At 36.3% G+C, this 18,980-nt stretch overlaps 1 protein-coding gene across 2 annotated transcripts in view; it reads right to left on the reverse strand.

Annotated features, from left to right (window-relative positions):
• MTA3 (metastasis associated 1 family member 3) overlaps positions 1–18,980 on the reverse strand; it is a 161,751-nt gene that overhangs the window by 72,835 nt on the left and 69,936 nt on the right. For both annotated transcript variants that reach the window (XM_045828495.1, XM_045828494.1), the window contains exons 5-6: positions 12,351–12,414; positions 9,337–9,454 (exon numbers count right to left, since the gene is read on the reverse strand). In XM_045828495.1, the coding sequence (XP_045684451.1) occupies positions 9,337–9,454; positions 12,351–12,414 (182 nt within the window). The remainder of the gene's footprint in view (positions 1–9,336; positions 9,455–12,350; positions 12,415–18,980) is intronic.

Below are 18,980 nucleotides of genomic sequence, written 5' to 3' on the forward strand. Positions count from 1 at the left end.
TTTAGAATCCCTCTACCTATAGTATCAGGCAGTGCCTTGCACTGACAGACATACTATGGAGCTAAACATCCCCTGACAAATCCAGGCGATGGGCTTCTAATGTGTTCGGTCCTGGTATAGGAGCAAGCAGGTGTCAGTGGTTCAAACAGAGAAAGGGGGAGGGCAGAACAGCCAGTCTATCTGTAGTCTCCTAAGTCAGCCACTGCTGTCAGGTGGGGGACTTGCCCATCCTGCCCCTTGTTCAAAGGCAGATAACCTGAGACCAATTGCCACCCCCAACATAAAGGAAGGAACAGGCAGAGCAGAAGGAGTACTAGGCCAAACAGATCTAAGTGTTGGAAAGGGTTTTGTTTTTTATTGTTTACAATTCCCAGCATGCTGAGCCAAGACCTTCAACATTAGGTTCATAGTTAAAAAGCAAAAAATTTGTAAACTTGTGAAACTCGAGAAAGGAGAATGTCACATTTACACTTCCTTGTATCTTCAAATAATGTATTTTAAGTAAGAGAAATGATAATGGTAAAAATGATGATAAAAATAAAAATTTGAGATCTTAATTTTTAAGCAATACAAGATGAAATGACAATGCCACGCAGTGTTAAGCCCCTCCTCTCTGTTATGTACTCCAGAACTAAGGGTAAACTGGTGTTTACTTTTCAAATTCTAGTGAAATCGATGTATTACAATTCCACCCATCCATTCTCCAGCACACAGCAGGAAGAGAATTCCACATAAGTATTCTAAAATACATTCGCTGCAAACAATAAAATACCACTCCCGGATGCACTTGTACTAACATCTAAGATACAGACAATACCATGGGATGAGAACAAAAACAGCAACAACAAAGAGAATAAATATATAAGTGTTCTGTATCAAACAGTCACTCTAAACTAAATAAAAAATTTCCCTTTTGGACTCACCATATATAATTACATTTATATCAGAGTTTGATCATTTTATAACAAAAAAAAAAGCCTTTAAGAAGCTCTTGAATGAACTTATTTAGAATTTGTATAATTAAACTCTCTGCTAAGCCAGCAGTAATCTCTGGAATGGTCTTTGTAACTGTGGTATGAGCCAGAGACTGGACCAAGATTAATTCCATGTTCCGGTCATGTTCATGCCAGTCAATGCAATAATCTCACCTTCCTCCTCCACTTACGATAATTTGCTCAAGTCCCACATCTTTAAATAACCCAGTTCATAAAGATCTCCCCAGTTTCTGAATTCCTACCAAATGAATTTACCAACTAACTGTATGAATCGTATTATTAGCACCCCATTTTTGCTTCATATGGCCTTCATCATTTTGGAGACATGTAGATTCAGCCATCATTTTAAATGTGTTAACCTTAACCTTCAAGCTATATTTTAAGATTTCTAGAAAATGTGAACCAAGGACTTCTTTAGTATATCCTCTAAGAGCACACAGTGTTCAAAGACTCTGAAGAACTAAGGCTGTATGAAACTATCCACGGCCTCTGTCATGGACAGCTGGAAACACTTTGTTCTAAATACAATTTTCTTTGCACCAATCACTGGAATACTACACTTTCTGTGTTACAGTTAATTCAGAAATACACACAGATACCATTTATCACCATTTTTGTTTAATATTGTTCTAAACTTCTGGCCAATGTACTAAATTATAAAAAATGAATATAAAAACCTCAAGAGCATTCCCAACAAAGAAAATATATTGTTTAAAAAAATCACATTCATTATAGCAAAAAATATAAAACACTCAGAAATAAAATTGCAGTCACACTTATAAAAAAGAAATTACATGATGACTTAAATATAAATGAAGAGTAAAGAAAATTTAAAATCTGAGGGATCTAATTTTTGTACAAGTAACTCAATAAGTTAAATTTAACAACTTTAAAGTCTTGGAAGACAGTAAAATGGTCCAAATGTTAATCTTTGTGTGGTTTTTTTGAAGATTTAATTTATTTATCTCTAGAGAGAGGGGAAGGGAGAGATAAAGGGAGGGAGAGAAACATCAGTGTGTGGTTGCCTCTTGTGCGCCCCCTACTGGGGGGTGGGGGACCTGGCCGCAACCCAGGCATGTGCCCTGACTGGGAATTGAACCACCAACCCTTTGATTCCCAGGCCTACACTCAATCCACTGAGCTACACCAGCCAGGGCCCAAATATTAATCTTTACAAATCAAATATTATTATTATGATGATGATGAGGAAAAGAATAATAAGAGAAAAAGGTTTAACTAAATGGGATGAGGTTATATAATATATAGCAACAACAATCACACAACGTTGTATGGCACAAAACTGAACAGGATCAAAGCACAGCTATAGACCAAATCATAACAACTTGCTTGAAAATATGTTTTATTATAATTATGTAAATGTTAACTAACCTTTATTTAGTGCTTACTATGTCCCAGGAGCCCTTCACAGCAGGGTTTCTCAACTAAAGCACTACTGACACGTGGGGCCAAGTAACAGTGTGCTGGGGGGTGTCCTGTGGGCCACAAGATGTTTGGCGACACCCCTTGCCTCTACTCACAGGACGACAGTAGCAACTCCACCCCTACATCACCAACAGCAACAACCACAAATGTCTACGGACACTGTATAATGTGCCGTGTAGAATGAAACTGCCCCGCAGCTTACTCTTCTACGTGGTTGAGATCAATACCTACTTACACTAAATTCTTATAGGCTGGTGTTTTTAATTTCATTAACATCCACCACATTGTTGAAAAGCACATTCTGCAAAATTACACACTTAAAACAATAGGGCTTATGAAAAATAGGACAAAACTTTGAAAACCTATAGAACTTGGTAACCAGAGCACTAAAAAAAATCGCAACCACACAGTAATAATCATAATAAAAATACTAACACAGCTAAATCTCCACTGATATTTGCACCAAGCACAAAGGTCAGCCAATCCTTTATCTCCTTAAACCCTGGACTCACACTTCCTCTACTTGGATATAGGTCACTGTGCACAGTTCCAACAAAGTTAAAAATAGAGTTCAGGGTGCAGGTGTTTTTGAACTCGGGGGAATTATCTTCACAGCCCCTTCTTCTGTAACTCCAAGCTTCACTATATAGTTTTTATTTTTTAATTTTTCAATTACAGTTTACTTTCAGTATTATTTTATATTGGTTTCAAATGTACAGCATAGTGATTCGACACCCACATAGTTTTAACATAGTAGAAAGTACCACAGATTCTGAGGCCACTTAATCAGCCACTGCTTGCACCAGTGGAAGGCACTTCTATAGAATTTCCATCTTCTTTTTCTTAAGCTCTCTATCGGTGAGAATATGTGCTTCACTGATTGCTGGAGAAAACCTCAGATGAACTGACCCAACTTCCACATTGCACTGACATTTTCCTACTTACCAATTGCATGTGAGCTAATTCGTGTTTCTAAAGCATGTGTTGTAGCAGAGAAAACTATACTAATTTAACTCTTTAACTCTCAAAGACAGACACCTCCTGAAGCTCCCAAACACTAACGGGAGTTATTTACCTAGCAGCATTAGATAGCAGTGACCAGGGCAGAAGCAGCAGTAATAGCTAACCATAACAGTAAGTGTGGACTTCTGTGCTAAATGGATTACTTTATTTGATCATTACAACATTGTTATATAGGGTGGGGCACAAGTCAGCTTAAAGATGTTTATTCAGCAAGTAATGTAATTAATAAATAAGAATACAAAAATAAACTCTGTGTCAGGTACTCATGACCGTAATCCTACTTTTGCCCCACCCTGTATATGTAAGAAATGGGAATTTGGGTTAAATAGTTTTTCCAAGGTTACCCAGCTAAAACACTGCGCAGCCAGTTTCAACCCAAACCTCTAAATCAAGCCATTGTAGTTTAATAATTATGTTACTATTGTATTTTTAACAGCTGTAATTTTAAATTTAATATGTAAATAGATTTCTTTCTTAAATTTTCCATGTTACAACACCGTGAATTAATAATGCAAAACTTTGGCCCTGGCTGGTGGAGCCCAGTGGGTTGAGCGTGGGCTGCGAACCAAAGGGTGGCCAGTTCGATTCCCAATCAGGGCACATGCCTGGGTTGCGGCCAGGTCCCCAGTGGAGGCCACATGAGAGGCAACCACACACTGGAACTTCTCTCCCTCTCTTTTTCCCTCCCTTCCCCTCTCTCTAAAAATAAATAAATAAAATCTTTAAAAAATAATGCAAAACTTTGCACATTATGCTACCTTTTTCTATGGAAAATTCTCTACGTACTTTATTCAAACTCAATAAAAGATTTAAAATCTCAAAGAAACCTTTATCTTCCTTTGCAAACCTCATACCAATCTTTCCCGATACTCTGGTTTGTTACATGGGGGGGCGGGGGGGGGGGGCGGTCCATAAATGAACTTAAAAACTCTTAAAGTCACAAAAAGATTTACTCACTACCAAGACAAATGCTACAACAATGTCTTAGAAACCAGCAAGACATGTTCACAGAGAATGTAAGCCTGTAGTATGGTCTGGCATGGTTCTGATGTTGCCATCTACTCAGGGTACCCATCCAAGTTCTGCAACCCATGCCAATGCAAACTGGAATCTGGCCACTGGGCAAAATGTGCCCACTCCAGAGTATCAAAGGTCATAAACATCTGTTCTTGCATATAAGGTTTTCTACTGTTTAATTTCCCTGCAAACAGGTACTGGCTATGTATGAAATTTCTGTGATGGCATTGTCTGGGATTTTCAAGTGTGGTATAACTACTGGTAGATCTACTTGCAGCCCTACATCCTGTCCCCTGAAAATTCATTAATTAGAAAAAAGAAAGGTCTTTAAGTCTTATATCTAATTGAATGCCTGATTATAAACTAAAAGAAATATTTTGTATATGCTGAATATTTTAGGCTGAAATAAGAGCTCAAAGTGACTTCTTCAATTATGATGAAAAATGTTTTTCTTTATTAAATTTGAATACTTACAAATAAAGCCAACAAATTATAAACTTAAATATAAGCTTAATGCCTTGACTGGTATGGCTTAGTGGACTGAGTGTTGGCCTATGAACCAAATGGTTGCCAGTTTGATTCCCAGTCAGGGCACATGCCTGGTTGCAGGCCAGGTCCCCAATAGGGGGCACATGAGAGGAAACCACACACTGATGTTTCTCTCCCTCTCTTTCTCCCCCCTTCTCCTCTGTCTAAAAATAAATAAATAAAATCTTTTAAAAAATAAGCTTAACAAGTAATATATAAAATCTGTGTGATTAACTCTATTGTTTAAAAAAACAAATTCCCACAAGACCCAAAAATGGCGTTAAACAAAGAGCAAGATATCCCTTGTTTCTGGTTGAGATGTTTCAACATCATTAAAATGTCTGCTCTCCTTAAAATAACTTAAAAATTAACTATAGTCCCAATAAATATAGGAAAGGTTTTTTTTTCCTGGTGTTAAATTGAGCTGATAATAAACTCATTTTGAAAAATGAGACGGGACTAGCCTCACCAGATATTAACACATACTCAAAGCCTCTATAATTAAAACAGTGAATTATTAGAGCAGGAACAAACAGACCAATGGAACAGAACAGAAACCTCAAAAAAAACACAGACCCACATAGTGCTCAATACTATAAAATAATCAATCACTTCCCAAAGTATTATATAATATTAATACAATTTCAATCAGAATACTAATAAATCTGGAAGAGAAAAAACTGACAAACTGAGATAAATTTCAATAGTAAGAAATAAAATCTATGAGATGAGACATCTCCAGTAAGAAATTTTAAAGAACAGCAAGGAAACACTGGCCCTATTATAAAATATGTAATAAGAGATAGATAAAACAAACTTGAATCTATAACACATGAAACTGCATGGAATATACTTTCACGGATCTCTACAGAATATTGATGTAACAGTCTGGGAGAATATGTTAAATTAATAACAGTGGTTAACAGTGAGTAAAAAGGGATGATCTGAGGAACCTTAGTTTTGTTTCCATTGTAATTGTATATCTACGACAATTCCTATTGCAATAAAATAATTTTTAAGATTTAAAAAACTGGGAAGAAGCAAAAAGAATACAGTAGCGTACCTTTGTTACGCCATTTTACAAAGGACTTCATCATAAGTACTTCTAACTGCAGATTTTATTTGGGGATTTTGACTGTGTAATGAAGAGGTGGGGTTCCAAGAGGTGTGCAATACCAACCAGCAGCCTTCAACTTGTAGCTGAACCTAAGGTTCCCCAGGGCACCTTAAGAGATTTAATGTGGCCTTCTCCCCCCACCTTACTCACAATTACCTGATTTTTCTTATATTATTTAAGGTCGCATTGTGTAACATTTAATTTAAAGAAAGGGTTCTGTCACCTAAATAAGTTTGTAAACCACTCACCCAGAAGACTAGCAAGAGAAATGTTATGTTAAAGGCAATTAATACTCATTAATGAACTCTAAAACCTATTATATTAGCAAACATTTAGTCCCATTTTCTAAATGCAAAGAATGTCTGACAGATAGCTAGCATAACTCCCGCAGTGCCTTAACTGGGTAAGAATTCCTCTTACCTAGAAGCACTATACAATTACTGTCTTTTATGTCTTGTTTTGTGTCCCAAAATAGTATTTTTTTAAAATTCTAAGCTAGGTAGATAATGCTTTCCAAATTACATCACTCTCATTAGACTTTTGCTTTTCAAGGAGCAAGTACTACATTTAACTAGTTTTTCAGGTAAACAGGAACTCGGGAGATTGCATGATCTGATTTTTCTGCCCACTGCTACTTGAAACATCCCAGATTCACTACTTTTTTCAGCATTTATCTTTATTTGAGCAGTACGCAAAACTTTCTAGACTTTTTAAATGCCAAGGCTTGTGCTCAGTACTCAAGGGAGAACCATACAATCAATGATTCAGGCAGTACAAAATTTTAAGTCAAATAATAAAAACAGCATAACAGATTACCTGAACACCAGGTCTGCAGAGCTCGAAGAAGGGAAAGATCAGAGTTCAGGGAGGAGTAATAACAGGCTGCTGAGGGGATGCAAGACTTGGTCTGGGGACAGACGGGCTTGCCCAACTATCGCACTGGGAGCATATACATTTATCTAAAACTCACAGAACTGTACGCTAAAAATGGTGAAATGCACTTTTTCAGTTATATCCAGAGTAAAAAATTTATATTTCCAGTTATAAAATTATCTGTTATACCCATTGCAGCACTATTTGTAAAATTTAAAAATCAAGTTTTTTAAATAATAATAAATATTTAGCCCTGGCTGGTGTGACTCAGTGAATTGAGCACCAGCCTGTGAACCAAAGGGTCACCAGTTTGATTCCCAGTCAGGGCATGTGCCTGGGTTGCGAGCCAGGTCCCCAGTAGATGGTGCTTGAGAGGCAACCACACATTGATGTTTCTCTCCCTCTCTTGCTCCCTCCCTTCCCCTCTCTAAAAAATGAATAAAATCTTTAAAAAATAATAATAAATATTTAGTGAACACTTAGGTACAGGGATATAATTATGTCTAACATCAAACATTAAGGGCTACAAACATCCAAAATTATTTCTGGAAGACAAATTGATTTGCACAGATCGGAATGTAAATAAATGCAATCTCTCAGCCTATAATAAATGAATGTATAGTCTACTTGCAAAAACATCCAATGAACATTTGAATACAGACACAGCATTCTGTTCTGCAAACTTAATCATTATTGACTGACCTTTCCTGGTATTTAAGTTCATGAAAATGCAGAAGCCTGAAGCCTGGCGTATTCATGGCCATCCCCACTACCCACCACTGACACCAATGTGTGCTATGCTCACAAACTCTCTCCTGAGTAACTGTTGATTTAACTTTTCTGCATACATTTTCTAGCAGTAAGGCAAGGTACAGAGAAAAACCTACTTATGGAAAAGCTCATATCCTTCAATAATCAGAAAGCAAAAACAAAAGTGGAGGCCTTTTTCTGAATATTGCAAATTATAAAGACCTTAAAGGAAAGACTAATAATAAATCCTAAATTCCTATATGACAAAAGTAAAAAATATATATGTAAATCACTATTAAAATGTTTTCAATAAAATGGGGGATAGGATTCTTGCAATACTTGTAGACAAAAGACAAATACTTTTGTCTTTGTTTACCTTTAATATTCAAAGAACGCCTCCCAATACCTAAAAAGATAAATAACCAAGTAGAAAATGAACAAGAAATTTACAGAAGGGTTACAGATAATGAAAGCAAACATAATCTCAAATTCTAAATCTTTCAAAATGGAGACAACGAAATATAAAATGTTGAGAGAAAAAATGAAGGGGAAAAATATCCCTCATAATCAGTGCTGCCAATGGCATCTGGTTCTTTCTTTTACAACTTAGTAACAGCTTTTTTGAATGGCAAGGAAGCATTTTCAATGTCTAAAATGTACATACCATTTCACTTCCAAGAGGTTATGCTTGAAAAGTATTTACACAGCACAAATATATGCATAGATCTTCTATCAGCATATATGTAATTACAAAAAACCCTAAACATCTAAAAGTCTATCAACAGGAGAATGGAAAACGAAATCACCATGCATCTATGCAAATACAAGAGCTGAAGAGTCGCTACAAGAATGAAGTCACTCTACTCGTGGGGAAAGATGCTAAAGACACACTGTTAACTGCAACAAGCATCTGCAAAGTAACACGTGCAGCCTGCCACTGTGCATGGACCAGTCCTGGATGGCACATAAGCCAAAGTGTGGACAAAACAAACATACTCTATCTGATCAGAGTAATTACATATGGGTTTGGAATGAAGGAGCAAAGGGGATGATATTCATTTCCTATGTTGTACATGTCCTTATTTTGAGTTTTATTTTGTAATGGTAATGTTTTACTTCTGAAATCAGTGATAATGAAAAGAACTTATGGAAGATGTTTTTAAAATGCAAAGCTTTGATTCTCTCCGGTACATAAACTGCCTAGGTCCAGCAGAATCCCCACCAGAATGTAACTGTTCCCCAGATCCCAGGGTCTCCTCAGATACAGGGCATGCGGGGCACTCGGGATCTCAAGGCAGGAGCATGCCACAGCAAAATGCAATTTCAACAACACGAGTGTTTCTAAATTTCTTCTAAAATAAAAAGAGTGAAAAAGCAAAAAAACTCATAAAAATATAAAATCAAAAGAGAATCACTGATTAAATAAATTATTATCCCTTGCTATTTTTTTTTGCATTTCTGAAACTGGAAGAACTTTTGCCTTTTAAACTTTAGCCTAGAAGTTGTTTCTCCCATATGAGGAAAACAGTGTTTGAGTTTCAAGATATGGTGCATGTTTTCATAGGACTTGAAACTCAAAAGAAAACATACCTTCGGAGAGCATTTCTGGAATGTCTGCTTGATATCTAGGTCCCACTCTGATTTCACCTTTGTCAGCTAATAGTGTTTTCACTGAGGGGTCATAGACCAGTGAGTAGAAAAAGCTATCCTGAAAGAAAATGACAAAATATCTAGGTAAACTTTTTATAAAACAATAAATTCAATGTCACAATAATGAAACCATAAAACTTCAGAGAGTGTATAAAATTTTGTTTTAGTGAATAAATTCATATATGTTTAAGAACATGAAGGTATTGCCATCATGTAAAATAGTGTAATATTACATCTAGCCAAAACAAATAGCTTACAATAAAAGCAGTTTATTATGATTTATTTTTTCGTTTTAGTCTAAAAGAAAACCATTAGTTGCTCTAAAACAGGGTTTTGAAAAGCAAGCAAAGTGAAGCTGTAAGTCAAGGGTAAGACACCTAAAATCAAGTGATCATCTAAACCTCTGAATCCCACACTAAAGTATGAACGCCTTCATACGTATCGGGCACTTAGTTTTGGGGTGTCCATCCCAAATTGTGTTAAAATAGTAAGATGTACACAATCCACATTATATATACATCTACCAATTATAATTCTGCAGTTCTCTGAAACATTTATATGTATGTGTAGATAGGTATAGAAACATAAACTATACATACCCACCACAAGCACAGTTCACTAACTATCCTGCTCCCTTAAAATGCAAAAGAGCCCTAGTTACTGAGCCTAGTGGATAAAATGACCTGGCCACCAGTCCTTTGCTGAATTCTGCATAATCAATGGAGGCCATGTGAACCAGTCAAGTCTTGTCCCTGCTTTCCAATATGATTTTGAGGGTCACTTACAGCACAACTCTCTGTATTAGGATGTCCTGGAAGGACCTAGCCTTACCATCAACACTTTACTAAGACCCAGCCAGGCAAGATGCTAATGAAGAAATGACCTGTCAGATTATAAAGCTTTCTCCTCTCAAGGTCCTATGGACTGTGACAACAGGAGAGAAAACCAGACAAGAAGATACTGAGAAATTCCTCACAGTGTTTTAATCATGGGTCACTGTCAGGAGAAAACATTAAACAGTAAAACTCTTCATAAGTCACACCATCATTATGTGACCATTTACGCAAGTAAAAAAATGCTATCTAAGGAAAGGAAAAAATTTGCAGTATAACCCAACCTGTTTAATAGGTTGGGGCGGGGGGCAGGGATCACGGTCAGTATATAATCCGAGTTACTGTTTCTTTGTTTTTTATGACCAGAGCAACAAAGAATGTTACTAGGTAACCAATACTATTGTCACTGGCTCACCATTACTGTTAAAAGCAGATACACTTCAGGTCACTTTCAGTCTGTAAAATGTTAGTGCAGTATTGCCATACCTTACTGTAAAATGAAATAAAATTATTACTTAGGGCCATTTAAATTGCTTAAATTTCTTAGATATATAGGTACTGATGTGGGAAAAGATTCAAAATGTATTTAGTTAAAATAGAAATTAAAAAAAAAACACAAGGGGAAAAGTGTTCTGAGAATTGTTTAATCTGCCAATTTCAAGGACAGTTACAAAGTAAAAAATGATCAGAAAGTTGCCTTCAAGTTACCATCTTCAAATATGCCAAATTCGATTATTTTAATAGGACTAAAAAATTTTCTCAAGGACAGTCTTATAATGGTTAATGTAGCAAATCTAAATACAAAAGTGTTTTCCAAATTGTGTCAAGAATATAATGTCGGCAGTTTTATTTTTCCTAAATTGCTCTTTTTTGCCACCAAAAACAAAAAAGAAAAAAGATTTCCTTAAATATACTTTATTTATTTAAAGTTCCTATCTTTTAGATTGTTTCTATCTCAAAGATTGATGAAAAATTAAGTGGTGAAAAAACCAAGAGTAGAGAAAAAAATCCTAAAGATCTTTGCAAATTTTCACCTATTACAGTCCTTAGCATATCCAAATTGCTAATAATAACTTAGAAGGCAAAAAATATCATATTTTGAAAAATTCCACTCCTCCAAAAATACCAGTAAAACATACTGAAATATACTGAATGCTTCCTCCTTTTATTTCTACATCTGTGCTAATTTCTAGCACTATCATTATCCGTATTATTATCGACCATTCTGTTGGACACACTGACAACAAAGTCAAGTACCTTCTTTTCTAAATTCCATAAGCCTAAGTTTTAAAGACTATTAGCCTTCTTTCGGCCTTGAATATTTTAGTTTTCTTTATTAGAGTTTCTGATGTATAGTAGTTCTAGACATTTTTATCTGTCTTTTCAGTTACGTTTTCTTCATTTGAGATAGGAGGATAATACTTAAGAATGATAAAAAATATGTCCCTTTATTTAAAAAAAAATATATATACACACAATAAAGGCTTGGGAAAAAAAAAACATCATGAAAATATAAAGGTTAAATACTGAAGTACCATCAACAGTAAAATATTTTCCCATCATACAAATGCTAACAAGTCATTTCAAACTGTGGAATACTCTGGTTATAACCATTTCCTCCCTATACTTAATTCAACTTACTAAAAAATGTTAAAATGTTTCTTGTTGAAGTTTACAGAAAGAAATATTTTTTGTTGACAAAGTTATTAGGGTTCCAGGAAAGAAATCAGACCACCAATGGTAAAATCTCATCTGGAGTCTAAAAGAAAAGCTATGTATTAAAAACCAAACAAACTAAAGACAGGAGGACCAATTACAGTAAAGTCATTTTTCATAAAGCCAAAAATATTTCTTCTACTACCAGCAAAATCATGTGCCATGCTTTACAAAGCTTTTCTTTACCAACTGAAGAGAGACAGGCAGACACAAGAGTGTTTGTCCACTCTTGTCTCAGTTCACCAGAAAAATCAAATTGTCCAAATGCATTCCAGTTATGATACTTCTACTATTATCCCACTGTGGCAGTGTAGTAATTCTGTACAAACAGAAATAAATTCAAAGGTATGGGTTTCATGTGAAATAAAAGAGAAAAAAGACAATACAAGTATAATGGCGAATTACCTCTTTATCAAGATATGACAATACTGACTCTGTCTCATTCAGAAGGGCAACAGTGCATTTCCCCCTGTTAAAAAAGCGAAAAAAAAAATGAATAAATAAACATTTAAGAAAGGTGACTTCACCTTCACAGTGATGATGTATACTATACAAAGTAAGGAATATTCCAAAAGTAAAGTTGGTATTAAGAATCCAAATGGCAGTTAGGAATATATATAAATGTATATATAATCCTTTACACTCCTGGTGTTGAGTAACCTAAAACAAAAGACTGTCTTTATAGACATTTATTGAGAGGCTAACCTATGGAAGAAACTGTGTTAGGCAGTAAAAACTTCTAACACAAAGCACTTTATAGTTAATTCCTAATTATTCAAGAAAAAAAAGTACAGTGAAACCTTCAGATTAAGTCCATTTCTGACTCTATGAATAAATATGAGGTGATTTTATATTTTCCAGACAAAGACATTATGCAAACCATGAAAACCAGTGCCTAATATAACCTTCAGATTTTTAAAGCAGCCACTGCATATAAGAACCTAAAAACAATACACATTCATATCAGGATTAACTGACTTACCTATACTGAAATTGCTCTAAGACTAGTTAAAATTTAAACTCAAGGAACTTCTACAGAGCAAGGGGCAAAATAAAGATCTATAGTCTTGCGTGGACCTTGACATCTGATGGCGATTACCTTTGACCCTAAGCCCTGGGTGTGAGTTTGGAAATTGATGCCATTAAAAAGGGCTTGTCTGAACTTGAGAAATAGTAAGGTTAACCAGGAAGAGGAAATTATTACAAGCACTTTTAAAATTATCCTCACTAGCTTGAAAATTTCAATGTAGCTACAAATTTGACAGGAGAATTTTGACAGACTATTCAAGTTATAGATTTGTCAGGGCTCACAAAAATTTTCTAAATGTCACAGTGTTTTTTGATTTTCTAAACAGAAGTTACTACTTGCTCTGTACAAAATAACAAGCAAAATCAAACACATCACATATGCATTAAGAAGACATGCTGCTGTTGGATTATCAGAGCGAAAAACACTTCATCATGGGGATGGAAAGTACAGCACAGGGAATATAGCCAATAACAGTGTAATAACTATGCATGGTGCCAGGTGGGTACTGGAAATATCGGAGGGATCACTTTGGAAAGTATGTGACTGTCTAACCACTAAGCTGTACACCGGAAACCAATACAAAATAATATTGAATATCAACAGTAATTGAAAAATAAAATTAAAAAAGAAAAACAATTCAGAGAACAAAATTACCAAAAGCAAAATAAAATACCAAAAGTAAAATATTAACACATAGGTAAAAAAATAATTATAGTTCTCTAAACATGTTTACATTATATTCCTCAAATTTAAAAAAAAATCCTCTCATAAAAACATCTTTTTCTGGTAATCACCTTAGATTAATATCACTATAAAAGAGTTCTCTGACAGCAGACAGCATACAAAATACCCTTATTATCAAATCTCTATTTTGATTACCAAAGGTCTTCTGTTTTTCTACTTCATTTTATTCATGCATGTTAGTGAAGCAGAAAAATTAACATTATTACTTCAGTACACATAACGACACTAAAGTCAACACTTGGCTGACATTTACACAGGACAGAATTACAGGCAGGGAAATTGGGTCTGTTGCTGTTAGCCTACCTACAGCTGCCACGGACGCTATGACCTGTGAACATGTGCTCACACTGCAGCGTGCCTCAGTAATAAATGAAGTTTCCAAAAGTTCCATTTTTTTTGCCTCAATAATAGCAATGAAGCAATATTTCTAACATTTAATACTTAATCACCTAGAAGAAATAAAATCTTTTAAGTTCTCAAAAATTGTGTTTTTTTAATATATATTTTATTGATTTTGCTATTACAGTTGTCCCAATTTTTCCCTCCTGCTCCCCTTGGCCCAGTACCCCCATTCCCTCCAACAATCCCCTCCCTTAGTTCATGTCCATGGGTCATGCATGTAAGTTCTTTGGCTTCTCCATTTCCTATTCAGTTCTTAACATTCCCCTGTCTGTTTTGTACCTAACAATTGGGACTTTTTAATTCCTGCACTGTTTTCCCCATTCTCCCATACTCACCCTCCCATCTCTTCATTTTTAAATTTTGGCATTTTAATTATGATGTGTGTTGGAGTGGGCCTCTTTGTGTCTATCTTGTTTGGGACTCTCTGTACTTCCTGGACTTGCATGTCCATTACCTTCACCAAATTAAGGAAGTTTGTTTTCATTATTTTTTTCAAATAGATTTCCAATTTCTTGCTCTTTCTCTTCTCCTTCCCGCAGCCCTATAGATCAAATGTTGGATTAAATAAAGCCTGGAACAGGCTGCTTACACCATCTTCACTTTTATGGATTCTTTTTTCTTCTTGTTCTGATTGGTTGCTTTTGCTTCCTTATGTTCCAAACCATTGATTTAATTCTCAGCTTTATCCACACTACAGTTGTTTCCCTGTAATTGTTCTTTATTTCAATTAGTGTATCCTTTGTTTCCGACTGGGTCTTTTTTATGCTGTTAAGGTCCTCCCTAAGTTCCTTCAGCATCCTTCTAACCAGCGTTTTGAACTCTGCATCTGATAGATCACTTGTCTCCATTTTGTTTAGTTCTTTTTCTGGGGTTTTGATCTGTTCTTTTCATTTGGGCCATGTTTCTCTGTCTCCTTGTTTTGGCAGCCTCCCTGTGTGTGTTTCTATGTATTAGGTAGGGCTACTTTAACTCTCTGTCTTGGTCGTGTGGCCTAATGTAGTAAGTGTCCTGTAGGGTCCAGTGGCACAGGCTCCCGTCACCCAAGCTGGATGCTTGAGTTGCGCCCACTGTGTGAGCCAAGTGCACCCTCCTCTTGTAGTTGAGCCTTGTTTGCTGCTAGCAGATTAATGGGAGGGACTTACCTAGGCCAGTAAGTTACAAGGAATGGCTTTGACCACTGACCACCAACCTTCGCCCTCTGGAGAATCAGCTGTTCAGGGACAGGATGGTGGTGTTCTAATGTGCTCTGTAGATGTCCATGGGGTGCACTAGCCCTGGGGTTTCCCATGTGGTGCAGGCCAAGGTTGGCCCCCACCTGTGTTTTTTGCTTAGTTTGTTTTTAAAATTCAGCTGTTGATAGTTGTGAATTTCTTGCCATTTTAATGCTCATAGTTTTGATCTTCTTTTCTTAAATATTTAACATTTCATATAATAATGGCTTGGTGATGATTAACTCCTTTAGTTTTACTTTGTCTGGGAAGCCTCATCTGCCCTTCCATTCAAAATGATAGCTTTGCTGGATAGAGTAATCTAGATTGTAGGTCCTTGGTTTTTGCTTTTTATCATTTCAAATACTTCTTGCCAGTCCTTTCTAGCCTGTGTCAGCTGACAGTCTTATGGGAACTCCTTTGTAGGTAACTCTCTGCTTTTCTCTTGCTGCTTTTAAGATTCCCTTTATCTTTAACCTTTGGCATTTTAATTAGGATGTGTCTTGGTGTGGTCTTCTTTGGGTCCATCTTGTGTGGGAATCTCTGTGCTTCCTGAACTTGTATGTCTATTTCCTTCACCAAATTAGGGAAGTTTTCTTTCATTGTTTTTTCAAGTAAGTTTTCAATTTCTTGCTGTGACTATTCTCCTCCTGGCATCCCTATGATTTGAATGTTGATACATTTGGAGATGTCCCAGTCTCCTTATTCTATCCTTGTTTTTCTTAGTTCTTTTTTTCTTCTTGCTGTTCTGATTGAATGCTTTTTTCTTCCTTATGTTCCAAATTGTTGATTTGATTCTTGGCTTCCTTCCCTCCACTGTTGGTTCCCTATAGATTTTTCTTTATTTTGCGTAATGCAAACTTCATTTCTTCCTGGGTCTTTCTTATGCTGTTGCAGTACCCAATGATTTCTTTAAGCATCCTGATCACCAGTCTGCATCTGATAGGTTGCTTATCTCCATTTCATTTAGTTCTTTTCATTGAGTTTTGCTCTCTTCTTTCATTTGGGCCATGTTTCTTTGTCTCCCCATTTTTGGCAGCCTCCGTGTTTGTTTCTGTGTATTAGGTAGAGCTGCTTTGACTCCCTGTCTTAGTAACGTGGCCTATTGTAGGAAAGGCACTTGTAAATTGTGTGGGGCAGAGTCTAGGTAATTGCCAGGGTGGGGAAACCCATTGCATCACTTTGTGGCTCTGTGGTGGGGGGAGTCGAGAGCTGGGGAGGGGGGGGGGTAGTTGGCTTGGAGAGGGGACAATACCATTACCTGGCCTCTGGAGAGTGCCCAGGATTGGAAGCTGTCTCCTAGCACTTGCCCTGCTGCCAGTTACCTCACTCTTCTCTCTCCTTTACCCCACATAACCCTTGTGGCCTTCCAGCTATTGCCCTAGTGCTGAATCCCAAAGGGTGTGGGCCTGCATGAGTCCTAAGTCTGTTGTGGGCCCTTTAAGTAGAGTCTCTTGAGAATCCCATAGTTTCTTCTATCACCCCAAAGCCCACTGGTTTTTACAGCCAGAAGTTATAGGGATTTATCATCCTCATACTGAAATACTGGGCTGGGTGGTCTGTTCTGTGGCTGGGATCACTCACTCCTTAGGAATCCCTCCCAATTTTTATCCACCACATGTGAATGTGGGACCACACGTTCGGCCACCTCTCCAAGTCTCCACCCCTCCTAACCATCTGGATGAATGTAGCTTCTTTAACTCCTTGGTTGTCAGACTTCCATACCGCTCAATTCTTTGACAAATCTGGCTGATACTGGTTTTGAAGTCTAGTTGTAATTTTTGCTATAGTTGTGTGCAGAGGCAAAGTGTGTTTGACTACGCTTCCAGCTAGACTGGAAGTCCAAAAATTGTGTTTCTTTAAAATGGAAGTGTAAAAGGTACTAAATGTTATTTTAATATATCCCTCTCTGTTTAATAGTCACTTGAATGTTAAATGCTAACAGACACTGAAAATTTATCTAGCCAATATAACATACTTAAAGTCTTCTCCATAATCTCTGAAATGACAAGAGAATTTAAACAAATCATTAAAAATTATTTTAGGAGATTCATAATTATATTAGGACATTTAAAAAACACTGTTCATACTGTTTTAGAGGCCCATGATTTAAAAAATAAGTAGGATACTCCAGTCAATCTGAAATATAAATTATTTTGAGGAATGTAGCTTTTATGCAAAGATGAGAGGATAATAGGTGATTTAAGTTTTTAAATTGTCTTTATGGTAGCTATTTTGTACTTTTTTCCAAATTAAAGATGAAAATCCAAATGCTGAAATTTTCATGTACATATATATATTCACAGCTAACAAAGCAGGAAGTTGAGTCAGAATTATTTTATGAAGTAAATATGATTATGTAATTAACACATGTGCCACATGCCAAGAATTGCTGATAAAAGTAGTTTAAAATGAGATTTAAAGTGTTGGCTTCCTTTATGCTGAACAAATGTTGGAACATAGATAAACACATGAAAAATTCAAGCAAACTCCCAATGAAAGCAACAATTATCAAATTCTGAATATAATCATAGATGTATGCTAAATCACAAACAATATTCCTAACTGTTGTATTCCACATGTTTTAAGACTTCAGAAATAAAGATACCCAAGCATGATGATGAAATATATCAAAGACCGTAACACAAAGAAAGAATACTCCCGGCCCATGTAATTATTCATGCTGCTTTTCTGCAGGGAGCCACACAAAAGCAAGGCATTTCTATAGAGGTAACATACCTACTTTCCAACAGATCTTCAAAAAGTTCTTAAAAATATACTGTTTTAGAGACTATGCTGGGACAGAGAGACATGGGAATAAATATATTTTAAAAGGTTTTATTTATTTATTTTCAGAGAGAAGAGGAGGAAGGGAGTATGGGAGGGAGAGAAATATTGATGTGCAGGAGAAACAATGATCAGTTGTCTCTCGCACGCCCCCAACTGGGGACCTGGCCCACAACCCAGGCATGTGCCCTGACCAGGAATTGAACTGTCAACTTTTCGGTTCACAGGCCAGCACTCAATCCACTGAGCTACACCAGCCAGGGAGTGGATAAATAAGTATGACACAACATGGTCCCATATTTAATGGCAGGTGGTCAGCCTACTATTTGCTTAACAGAATGTCCACTATATAATCCCATATACTCGATACCATATGTAAAAATGTACATACAGGTTATACATTTCTTTTATCTAAAGATGTCACCAATTTGCGTAAGTTAAAAAGAGAAAGTTTAAATTAACATTCATTTCCACCTTGCTGGAAGAATTTCCTTCAGCTTCTTACAAGTGCGGCTTGTAGAATGGTTCAGAACTTACCATCCCTGCTTCGAAAAATGCAAATTTCTTAGTGCCACGCCAGACTGGCTGAGTCCAAGTATCTTGGGGAAAGATCAAGGAATCTACCTGACTAACAAGCATCACCAGGCAAACCCTAGGCACACTGAACTTGGAATACCACTACAACAGATGCAGAGTCTGCCTTTAAACTGCCCTAGTTCAGTGAAAGCCATTATTTCCTCATTAAAGAAAGGCATTTTCCTCATTGGCCTTATCAGTCTTACATTGCTCTGGATTCTGAAGATTTTTTCATATAAAAAAACACATGCTAGGTTCTGTGATTGGGAATTTGGCAAATAAACAGTT

The sequence above is a fragment of the Phyllostomus hastatus genome, unplaced genomic scaffold (genome assembly GCF_019186645.2).
Source record: "Phyllostomus hastatus isolate PE091 unplaced genomic scaffold, TTU_PhHast_1.1 phas_scaffold_78, whole genome shotgun sequence".
Taxonomy (NCBI): Eukaryota; Metazoa; Chordata; class Mammalia; order Chiroptera; family Phyllostomidae; genus Phyllostomus; species Phyllostomus hastatus.